The sequence below is a fragment of the Tiliqua scincoides genome, chromosome 3, assembly GCF_035046505.1.
Source record: "Tiliqua scincoides isolate rTilSci1 chromosome 3, rTilSci1.hap2, whole genome shotgun sequence".
In the NCBI taxonomy this organism is placed as follows: domain Eukaryota; kingdom Metazoa; phylum Chordata; class Lepidosauria; order Squamata; family Scincidae; genus Tiliqua; species Tiliqua scincoides.
Window position 1 is genome coordinate 187,507,840 of NC_089823.1, and position 12,512 is coordinate 187,520,351.

Genomic DNA, 12,512 nt, shown 5'->3' on the forward strand with positions numbered 1-12,512 from the left:
TTTGTCCCGAGTCCCATTTCCTGGTTCTCTTCACTTACACAAATAATGTTTTGCATGTTGGAAGTTATGAAACAAGAGACAAACATACCCAAAATACGAATTTGCATCACTGCTCCATGTAAACCAAAGAAAATCCACAGTGGCTGGGAACAGTCCACGCAGACCTGCATGCCAGCACTTGCCCCGTTGTGGCTCAAATGCAGTTCACCTTCTGAATTCACCATGAATCCCAGAATGTCTCCGCTCTGGAGAGGTACCAGCACTCTACAAACTGCCCAGAATTCTTTTCTATCAACTAAAGACTCTGGGTTGTAAGGGAGGTCACTGGGCCTCAGGGTGCTTGGATCACAAGTAGTCACCCCATAAGAGAGTGTCCCAGTACGTGAGGTGTTGGATTTATTAATTTTGACAAATATAGTCTCGTTGATTCTAAGGGGCCTGCTGGTGAAAACCAAAGTTCTCTCTTCCCGAGCATGTTCTAGACGGGCCACGGTCTGGTCATCCAGAATTTTAATATGGGCTCCCCTGAGCTGATGGAAGCGGAGGTCACTTTCCAGCTGGGATGGGAGAAGGTGGGAATGTTGAGAGTTGAGGGAGTTCTGAGGGATAGGACACATGGCAGCCATGACATGAAAGCTCTCCTCCTGTAGGTTGAGGTCGCAAAGGCTCACAGAGAGCCGGGTGTCCTCGGTCTCCCTGCGCAATGAGGGCCGGCGAATAGCCGTGAAAGATCTCGGACGGAGGCAATCAGGAGGAATAATTTCACTGTCTGCAAATCAGAACAAGAGAAAGAAAAAAATCACCCAATTATCATTCAAGCATCTAGGATATTATATCAATTGCTGTGAGTACCACAAGGTATTGCTACAACAAATACATCCTCAGTTTACAACAATAAAGCTGTTTTCACTCAACTCAATTCCCAGTGAAATTAGCTCGGTAAATCTTTCAAGCTCTGTTTCAGACAGACATTGAGTTGGTCTCAAGAACTAGCTGTGGGAGGCAAGGCTTGGAGAAGGGAAGCAGATGGCAAATAAGCAAGATCCAGCATGAAGCCACTGATGAATAGCCACAGAGAAAGTTATGTTCTGTCTTCAGCTAGAATAATTTATATGGCACGGTAGCTGAGCAGAAATTTGAATTTAGCAACAAGATTTTAAGACTTGCAAATAACCCACCGTATACATGTCCAAACATCTGCTGTCTCCTGATTGTGTGCAAAAGTTGTGTTCACAAAGTGATCTTGCAAATGCATATGCAAAACTAGAGTTGTGGTTCTAATCCCATTTAGAGGAGGGGAAAAGATGTCTAGTTTATTAGTGGCTGTTTATGGACTGAAGGGACTCTGCTGCTTCTTATTTCGTATTTTTACAGTATATTACTGAATTTTTCGGATGGTTTGTGGATTTCTTTTTATTAGTGCTGTAATAAATTTTGGGGTGACAAAGCATGTGCCTCATGAATTTTAAAAATATATAAGTAAGCATCCCAAACTAACAGCCCAGTCCTAATGAAAATCCTGTGCTGCAATCCAGTAGGAGTGGTACTGCCCCCACCACATCCTGTGTGGGACTAGAGACTGCTGAAGGTTTCCTCATTATGTTTGCGACAGCACATGTTCCTGTTCTGCTGGCACTAGCCAGCAAAGGATTGGGCCATTAATCAGAAAAACAATAACCACAGTTCTGTACAAATTAGATATAAGTAATTACCACTGAGAGCAAGGGAATGGGACAGTCATACAACAAACTAATTAGAAATCTCACTGAATGATATTAATAGGACTTTAGCTTTAGCTGGATTAAATCCAGTGTATTTTTAGAACACACATGAAAGTATGTCTTTTCTATCTGTTGTGCATCTTAGTGCACAAACACAGTGACATGGAATCATTTCATTCCCTGAATTCTATGGTATGTTCCTTTTGCAGGAACATCTGTTGAAACAAAAGCCATGGTTTCTCATTGTTGTTGTTCCAGTGTGATCTTGATACAGCACATATCATCTAAAACAGTGTTTCTCAAACTGTGGGTTGGGACCCACTAGGTGGATCGCGAGACAATTTCAGGTGGGTCCCCATTCATTTCAATATTTTATTTTTAATATATTAGACTTGATGCTACCATGATATGTGACTGCATTTGGGGAAATGTTATAGACCTGTACTTTTAACAAACTACTATGTATATTCTTTCAACAATGATAGTAAAGGAAACTTACTCCTGGGTAACTGTGGGTAGGATTGCAGCCTAGGATAGTTAAAAATTTTCCTGCTTGATGATGTCACTTCCGGTCATGACATCAATTCCGGTGGGTTCTGACAGATTCTCATTCTAAAAAGTGGGTCCCGGTGCTAAATGTGTGAGAACCACTGATCTAAAACCTAGACATTTTTATATGCCTCCATAATGCTAAGTGCAGAAGCAGATAAGTCCATGTCCTGTAGCACCCGAGTGTACACAATCATGAGCTAAATTTTCTATTCTTATACAGTGCTACCATACATCAGTCCTATACACAACACATATTTCTCAGCATAACACAAGGTGACCAATACATGATTAAAAGAACTCATAGTCACTACTGCTCATTTTTATTTATGAGTGTCTTGACTATAGGTCATTTTAGCCACTTTAGAGCACAGGAAAAGCCCTGCTGGATCAAGACAAAGGCCCATCAAGTCTGTTTCCCCAGCCGCCACTGGGCAGTTCACAAAGCTAGATTGAAAGGCATACTTCTTTCCCACCATTGCTCCCTTATAACCAATATTCAGAGGATACTTTCTCTATACAGTGACTCTTTGGATTGACCATATACTGAATAATGCAACCTTCCAAGAGAATAAATGATCACCAATAGTTTTAAGGTCACACTATTAGGTGGATCTTGCACTGCTTTGGGTTACTGTCACACTGTTTATTAGGCTACCCCAATAAACTCCATCTGGTTTAGCTGTAATAAACCTCTTGTTTTAAAGCTCAATATTACATATACACAACAGGGACCAAATGTGTGCACCTGTGGGCCAGGTAAAAACTTAATCTGAGCCCTTCCACTTTTGTGACATTGCTTTCTTTATGTGACTAATTGAAGGTGCCCATATTTTTTTTGAGTCTATTCCCATTCAGTCTATCTCCTTCTTGCAGAGCTTCACAATGTAGTCAAAAGAAGGTTTAATGGGGGAAAGGACCAGAATAACATTCTTCAAAGGAAACCTTTTGAGGCTTAAATAAGAAATCAAATCATACTTTTCAATTTGGATCTATTATTCAACAGTATTCCTGCTCCTCTGATGTTTTTGTCTAATAAATTAGATTCATATAACCATTAAAACTATTATCACCAAGTCTCTAAACATTTGCACAATATGCAAGCAGATATAATATTACATCCCCTACTTCAGCTGCACGTAATTCATCTCAGAAATGATACAGCAGAATTACATTATTTCCAGCTGTTCTTCTTAGAAATATACTTTGGCATACAAGCCTCCCACCATACAGTAAAACCTCCTATAACACAGTGGATATGTGCCTAGAAAACAGAATGCTGCGTAAAGCTATAAAACGTAATTAGAACACTGATCTAACATAGATGTGTTTACAGTTCTGAGCAAACCACTGCCTAGACTGAAACCTGCTACGTAATTGACCACTGCTGCTGTCACTTCTTTGGCATGACAGCTCCCATAGTATGAGCGACTCCCAGGAGGATGAACCAAGCTGTGAGATATCCTTGGGAACTACAGGCTTCTTGATGAAGAAGTCATCTAGAACACTGGATCTCAAACTCTCCTGGAATTTTAGTCAGAAAGTAAGTCTTTGCTGGGACATGGAGAAAGGCAGTGATGCGATCCTTAGGATCGCACCACTGTGGGGGAAGAGGGTTTGTTTTTTTTTAAACGTAATTTAACTGCTGCTGGGGTCCAGGGGTTTGGGGAGCCCCACAGAACCCACTGCAGGGCTCCCCGCAGCTTGTATAAAGTAAAAAAGCGGCAGTTGCAACCCGGAAGTGGGTTGCAATCTTTTTTTACTTTTTACAAGACACAGGGAGCCCTGCAGGGGGCTCCGAGGGGCTTCCTGCACCCCTGGACCCTGGCAGCAGGTAAATTATGTTTAAAAATTCCCCTCTTTCTCCACAGGGGTGTGATCCTGAGGACTGTGTCGCTGCCTTCCCCCTGCCCCCACTCCTTAAAGGAGTGGTTCTCCAGCTGGTGGTTGCAACCCATCAGTTTGAAAACCACTGCTCTAGAGAAAAATTGTCTTGCTACTGTTTCCTCTCTGAAAGCACGATGTGGTAGCAAGTGATTGGCCCTGTGCTTCTCTCGCTGAAACAGTTCTAACCAGAATATACAGCCTCTGTTGGCTCTGTTGACTCTTTCTCTCGATACCGAGCTAAACAAGCGCATCGGTAAAGCAGCTACCACGTTTTCCAGACTCACAAAGAGAGTCTGGTCCAACAAGAAGCTGACAGAACATACCAAGATCCAGGTCTACAGAGCTTGCGTCCTGAGTACACTTCTGTACTGCAGCGAGTCATGGACTCTTCGCTCACAACAGGAGAGGAAACTGAGCGCTTTCCACATGCGCTGCCTCCGACGCATCCTCGGCATCACCTGGCAGGACAAAGTTCCAAACAACACAGTCCTGGAACGTGCTGGAATCCCTAGCATGTATTCACTGCTGAAACAGAGACGGCTTGGTCATGTCGTGAGAATGGATGATGGCCGGATCCCAAAGGATCTCCTCTATGGAGAACTCGTGCAAGGAAAGCGCCCTACAGGTAGACCACAGCTGCGATACAAGGACATCTGCAAGAGGGATCTGAAGGCCTTAGGGATGGACCTCAACAAGTGGGAAACCCTGGCCTCTGGCCGCTTGGAGGCAGGCTGTGCAGCATGGCCTTTCCCAGTTTGAAGAGACACTTTGCCAACAGTCTGAGGCTAAGAGACAAAGAAGGAAGGCCCCTAGCCAGGGAGACAGACCAGGGACAGACTGCACTTGCTCCCGGTGTGGAAGGGATTGTCACTCCCGGATTGGCCTTTTCAGCCACACTAGACGCTGTGCCAGAACCACCTTTCAGAGCGCGATACCATAGTCTTTCGAGACTGAAGGTTGCCAATACAAATGTTGGCTAAATGCATAGTGCAAACAGCTGTACCTTTCCACACACATCTTTGAATAGTTTATGGTTTTTAACTTTTTCTTTTTTATAATTCTGTAAGCATTACACTCCGGAGAGTTATAACAAAACAGTGTTATAGGAGGTATTCCTAATACTTGATCCTCTGAATAATCCTGTGAGGTAAGCTAGGTCAAGAGATAGCAATCAGTTCAAGTTCACCCAGTGAACTTCACAGCTAAGCAGAGATATGAACTCAAGTGTTCCTGGTCCTACTCCTATACTCTAACCACTACACAACACTATGTTCTTCAAAGATATATACTTAAGAAGCGACGAAGTCTGCACACACAAAAACTCTCACATTCTGCAAGATGATGGTCAAATAAAGGGTCCTGGTATATAAAAATGTGCTACAGTTCAAGTGTCCTTTAGGCTTGTTTTCTTAAAAAGCCCACCATGCCTGGCAAATACCTTTTGCAACTGAGGAAAGCATTTATATATATGTTGGCAACCTTCAGTCTCGAAAGACTATGGTATCGCGCTCTGAATGGTGGTTCTGGCACAGCGTCTAGTGTGGCTGAAAAGGTCGATTCGGGAGTGACAATTCCTTCCACACCGGGAGCAAGTGCAGTCTGTCCCTGGTCTGTCTCCCTGGCTATGGGCCTTCCTTCTTTGCCTCTTTGCCTCAGACTGTTGGCCAATTGTCTCTTCAAACTGGGAAAGGCCATGCTGCACAGCCTGCCTCCAAGCGGGTCGCTCAGAGGCCAGGGTTTCCCACCTGTTGAGGTCCATCCCTAAGGCCTTCAGATCGCTCTTGCAGATGTCCTTGTATCGCAGCTGTGGTCTACCTGTAGGGCGCTTTCCTTGCACGAGTTCTCCATAGAGGAGATCCTTTGGGATCCGGCCATCATCCATTCTCACAACATGACCGAGCCAACGCAGGCGTCTCTGTTTCAGCAGTGCATACATGCTAGGGATTCCAGCACGTTCCAGGACTGTGTTGTTTGGAACTTTGTCCTGCCAGGTGATGCCAAGAATGCGTCAGTTTCCTTTCCTGTTGTGAGCGAAGAGTCCATGACTCGCTGCAGTACAGAAGTGTAACCAGGACGAAAGCTCTGTAGAAAGCATTTATCCTCAAAGGAACACTGAAATTCTTCTTCCTCCTCCCCTATAGGTTGTACATCATGCCAGACTGTGCAGGTTCAAGATTTGTGGAGGGCAGCTTCCCAGTGGCTCCTTGGTGGTGCATTAGGAGCCACCACTGCTCCTGAGGATTCAGAGGTTGAGTCTGAACCTTCAGCCAATACCCCTCCTAGCTGATGTTTGGTACCCTCTCTAGTTTCAGGAGCACCAGAATGCACCCAACCATGAACGGCAAGCAGGCACTCACAGACCTCTCCCATTATCTCTGTTGCAACAAGGAAATCTGTGAATGTCTACTATTCATGGATAGAAAAAAAAGTACTTTATGGTTTTATGTAAATAAAAAGAATGTATGCTTATAATTATTTATACTTCAAATTGCATGATTGGCTTTACCTGGTGGTCAGAATGGGTTTGTTTTATATTTTAAAACCTTGGGGTGTTAGTGGGCAATTGAGAAGCAAAATGAGACAGTGGAGGGTAGGGGGGCCACTTACAAACTGCTGATTGAACACAGCTTGGTCTCCAAGCTACCTAACAGGGTTTTTTTCCCCCCTCCAGCTTTTTGTTTTGCTGAAGTACTTCCCTTAGGCCGATGAAAGTATGTCACAAGTGAGTGCTGACAGGAAAGCCATCTGTCTTTTATTTGTCTTGTAAAAACTTTTCAGCTGCAGGGCTTGTTCACACTTGTGGTTAACTCCTAGGACTAAGCAATTAGTCTGCCACTCAGTCTTAGCAGGGATATTAACACAGCCATTCCAGGCTAGTTGCCACCCAACCCTGAGTCATACTCCCAAATACAATAAAGTTTATATTAACTGCCCTGGCCATTAAACCTGACTGAAGCGAATGTAGGCCTAACAGGTGCAGAAAAATGGAGTGGCAGAGTCCTAACATGGTAGAGTACACTGGACCATCTAAGGCTGCAGGGGGAAGATGCAATTTTTGAATAAGTGACCTTTACACTGCAAGCAAAGACCAAGGAAATGAAGGAGAAATGTTCTAAGCTAGCTAACTCTTTACATTTTTTTTGAAGAGTGCTTAAAAAAATGCAAGGATGTATTCAAAAATATCTCCCCCCTACGGTTTGAAGTTGTACAATCTATGAAGTGGTGTTATATGTATAGTCCAGGTCTTACACGTTTGAAAGAAGGGGGGGGGGGTCCTTGCACCTTATACATATACACACACATATATATCAATAAAAATAATAATTTAAAAAAATGAAAATACCAGGAAGAAGCAGAGGAGAGCCAACAGGATTCAACAGCCTTGCTGGCACTGCATGTTAGATCTGACACAATGAGAACTATTCAAATATTATACAGTAACCAGATTGACTAGATAAAGCAGATACTCAAGCAAGAAGATATACACATTTTTTAAAAAAAAAAACCTAACAGTTAATTGATCAAAGATACTTCCTATAATTGTTCAGCAACGTCTAGTTCATAACACACACACCAGATGCCACAAGGTTTGTGAGCTCTTCTGAGTACTTTTAATAGTACAATGATGGCACCAGGAGTGGGGAATCCAACGGCCACTTCAAAGAAACTGGTTTTTCATGCTAATATTCTAACTGAGGAGCCTTATTCTCCAAGCAATTCTCAATCCAAAGGGCATGTTCCAAGTGTTCATGCTTTCTTCATGCCACGTGGCCAACTTGGCCTCATTCCAAGAATGAAAAAGGAGTTTGCATATATGAGAATCTGAAAAGCATTCACCCAGCAGAAGGAGGGTCAGATGATTAACATTCATGAATATGACCCAAGTGGCCCAGCACACCCTCCTTGTAAACTTGATCAATTGAAGCTATTCTGTGATATGGGGGCTTGCCTGAATAAGTGTCAATTTCACAGGCAGGCTTATTGCAAAGCTAAATTAATTCAGTATGTGTTAAGGTATTAGGTGTTCTTTATACATATAAATTGTTTTATAGGCAAGTAAAAAGTAAAGGGTAAATGCCTGAGACAAATCCTTGGCTAGTCTTGTCATTTCATGTCAATGTAAATGTTCTTTGCATCAGGAACAGCTGCAAAGTGAAAAGCTGAAGCAGCAGCTCTAATTTGGTAACTGTAGCTCCCAGGGCTGGTTGAGATGAGAAGAGACCCAATGAAGGGCATCTGTAGTTATCTGTGCCAAAGGATGTGTCTGAAAAGTTCAGCTATTCGGTGAATTCAAGCTATTCAGCATGTCGGGAATGGGGATGACGAGTGCTCAGGAGGGAATCTTGGCAGGCCTAGCGGAACGCTTCTTCTGTGATACTTTTGATGAAGGGATTGCCCTTGTGAACTCTTGCAGCATGATCTCATAAAGCTACTTTCACCATGGAATTGCAAATTTAAATTGCTCCAGTTTACAAGAAAGCATTCTGGGTTACTTGTATAACAGCAGCTAAGGTGTCATCCTATGCTAAGCTAGTAGAGCCAAACCATCCATTACCACTTGCAAGAGCAAATACTTTTTGAAAAGAAACAGAAATATGTGTCTCCTTACTTAAGTTAGTTGGGGTTGGGCAGAATTACTTCCATGCCCCAGTGCTCCTGATGCACTGTTTTTCCACACTTACCAGAAAGCAGCATTAAAATGGAGGTTCCAAATAGCACTTAATATAGTGCCATATTTGCATTCCCTTCCCCATGGCCAAGATTCTTCTATATCTACTCATAATTAAGTTCCTCCTAACAAAGAACCTAAATAACTCTCAACAAAAGTAAAGCAACTCTAAATAAAATTATTTCTTTAGGTCTAGGGGAGTCACAGCCCAATCCTATTTAACTCATCTTGTGGTGATACAGCTACACCAACATGGCACCCACTGTATCCTGTGGGGGAGTTTTAGCATCTAGAGGCCTTCTTGGGGTAAAGGAACATTTGTTCCCTTGCCCTTAGTTAAGCCCGTGCTGGTCCACTGAATCTATTTGAACCTGTGTCAGCTATGTCATTACACAAGTTTATGTGGACACAGGTTGGGGGATAGGATATTGGCATGCACTGCTGTCCCTTCCTGGTCCTGAACTGCCTTCCCGCTCCCATTACCACCCAGTTCCACTGTTTCACCTGCCATAGTCTGCCCCCTCTTCACCTTCCTCCCTCCCAGATCGAGGGAATCCTCAATCTGCTGGCATGCGAACCTAGCCACTTACCCTTGTGACAATGGCCAGGCCACACTGAATGGGGTGTCACATTTTGCAACAGCCGTAAAGGGTCTTATGGTACCAGAATGCTTGTTCCCATGGCATAAGGCCCAGTAAGACTGGGCCATAGTTTATTACTTCCTGTCGATCCTGACAGGTGGGGTTGTCCCTTGAACAGCCTCCATGAATTGTCTCAGTGCCAGCTTCTGTTCCAGGGGAGGCTGTAATTACTGATTTCCATTCATTATATTTTCTTTTCTTTTTTGAATAGCAAAATAATGATAGTGTGCAAGCAACATAAAGCATCATTTTGTGTTTCTATCAGGGTTCCCCCTAAAAATCAGTGCAGCTGCGTGGAGCTCTCCCATGGCTGTGGAGCAGCATTTTCCCAGCATTCGGGGATGACATCACTATATCATCACTGACTTCCTGTTCAACTGAGCTCCAAGTTGTGTGCAGCTTAGTTGAGAGCTGTGTGGTGGTGCAACTTAGTAGGAACGCTGGTCTATTTCTCTCCCCCTGCTTTTGTGTAGCAACCAAAAAGGCTTCTGCAAATGTTGCACTCTGGATGCAACACAGAGACTCCATGATACATTACAGGCTCTGGCTTACTTTGAATAATTTTACTTATACACAATTAAAAAGTCTGGAGTTGTGGTTATAAAATTTAGCTAATTAAGGATGCAATCCTAAAGTGGACTTGGGCCGGCCCAGGAGGGTCGCAAACATGCCATAAAATTATCTAGATGCGCTGATGCACAGAGGCTGGCAGAAGCCTCCACAGCAGCTTCCTCACAGCCGCTTGTGGCAGCACACCTGCACCAACACAAGCAGCAAAGGTAGGCATGGGGGGATGTGGAGGAGGCAGGAGAGGCGTTGCCGGGCAGGGGAGGGCGGGCGATGGACAGCCCCGAGGGCAGGCGCACAGGGAGCTGGAGGCAGGGCTTGGACCTGGCAGTTGTGCCAGATCCCAACCCCCGTCCCTAGGGAGAACGGAGCAGTTTCAAGCTGCTCTGCTCTCCTCTGACTTGTGCCACCTCCAGAGGTGGCGCAGGTCGGAGGAGACCCATCGAGGCCAGCAGCCCTTACCCAGCGGTAAGGGGAAGTGTTTCCCCTTGCCTCTGGCTGAGCCGCTGCTGCCAACGAACCTGCGTTGGATGCAGCGCAAGCCTCCCTTGCCTGCTCCAGCGATGGTTTGGATTGCTAAATTTACTGTTAGTTCTTAATACGGTGATGTATTAATATTATCAAAGGAATATTCATTTGCTGAGTTTTTTTATCCCAGAAGAAATGTTTTGCCTGATTCTGCAAGATAGCATCAAGATCTACAAAGTAATACATATTCTAAACCTAAATCATTTTGTTTACCATAATATTGGTGCTTTCTTTGCCAGAACTTTGCCAGGTGCTTTTTTTATCATGGCTGCAAACTGATCAGTTATGAACAATATATTTCATTTTCTGAAAATACTAAATAAGGTCATAAGTATGTGAAGCTAACAGTGGAAATGGGTGAATTTTGGAGTTGGGGCCATTTGGTCTTTTTTTTTTTTTAACGTATTCTCTCTCTCTCTGTCCTTTGCTACACATTGTGCAAATAAACCTTGCTAGCCTGAGGCCTGGCTGGAAACGTCCAAGTGAGCTGGCGGATCACAGTTTGAATTGTGAACCAGGACACTTGAATTTTTGGTTGGGGGTGGTTGTTGAAAGGGCAATTCCTATGAAAACTCCATGCATTTTAGACCTTGGGTAGTGACACTGGGTAATGCTGTACTTGAACCAAAGAAGAAGAACTGAAGAAAAGACTTCCTCCCTACAAGAAACATTTTTCAAAGGTGCTGTGCTATAGTAGCTGGGAGCATAAGCTGGAATGTCCCCAGTTCAAACCTTCCTCAGTCAGGAATTCACAAGATGGTGTAACAGCCCAATCCAAACTAAATTCTCCTCCAGCAGAATGCGTATTTCATCGGTATGGCTGGCAGGATCCAGATGAAAGTGCCTGGATTCTGCTGGAAGTTGAACTACATATATTGTTACACGCTCCAGCAGCACTGGCCAGCACAGTGCAGCAAGGCCACCAGCACAATCGCAGTAGAGGGTCAAGGGTGAAAGAGGAGGAAAAGGGAAATTTCTAGTAGGGAAATTTCTAGTAGGGAAGGAGCGAGGAGGGAGAGAGAGGGAAGATCTGGAGACACGAGAATGCAGCCAAATCCTTTGTCTTTCCTTTTCACGAATTGGTCCAATGGCAGCAAAATCACTGGTGTAGGACCAAGAAGCCCCATAGGGACAATGGAAGCTTCCCCTCAGGACAAGTGAACAAGACTTCTTTTACCCTGAGGAGACTTTTCCAATTGCTCCCAACTATAGGATGCAGCATGTGCCTCCTTAGCACAGCTCCATTGGGGGCAGATTTGGTTTGGACTGAGCTGTTAGTCAACCAACGATCCTATCTCTAGGACTCACACATCAGTTGGGCACTGAGGGTGTAATCCAGAGTGTCCCTTCGGCTGGCGCAAGTCCCTTGTGCCAGCCAAAGAGTGTCGCAAAAGTGTCACAACACTCTCGGGATAATGTGCACTGGCCTCCCTGCACCAACATGAACCCCAGGGCCCCGTAAGTTTGCACAGCTTGAGCTCAGCTGGTGCAGGGGTCTGGGAGGACTTGGGGAGGGCGGGGAGGAGGCGAGAGGGAGGTGTTTCAGGGCGAGTGAGGGAGGGTGGTGGGTATTCCCAAGGGTGGGCAGGCGGCGAGTAGGAAGCAAGGTCAGGATCCGGCACTTATGCTGGATCCTGACCCCATTATCGGGCAGCCTAAGGCAGCTCTGGGCTGCTAGGATTTGCACCACCGATTTAGGTGGTGCAGATCCAAGTAGCCCCATTCGGGCTGCTGCGAATTTCTCCAGGGTAAGGGGAAAAGTTTCCCCTTGCCTTGGGCCAAGCCTCAGACAGCTCAAAACTTGCACTGGACACAGTGTAGGCATGCCAGCCTTCCTGTTCCAGAGCAAGTTAGGATTGCACTGCCCGATGCAGCAACTCTACTTGTTGCTGCAAGTGGGTAGTGATTTGTTACCCATAACAGGTAACAAACTGTTACCTGTTTGTTAAA

The 12,512-nt window shown here is 44.7% G+C and overlaps 1 protein-coding gene across 1 annotated transcript in view; it reads right to left on the reverse strand.

The window, feature by feature from the left end:
- Positions 1-12,512, reverse strand: part of NEURL1 (neuralized E3 ubiquitin protein ligase 1) — a 190,925-nt gene that overhangs the window by 12,090 nt on the left and 166,323 nt on the right. Inside the window, exon 4 of the mRNA XM_066622193.1 lies at positions 89-769. Coding sequence (XP_066478290.1) covers positions 89-769 — 681 coding nt within the window. The remainder of the gene's footprint in view (positions 1-88; positions 770-12,512) is intronic.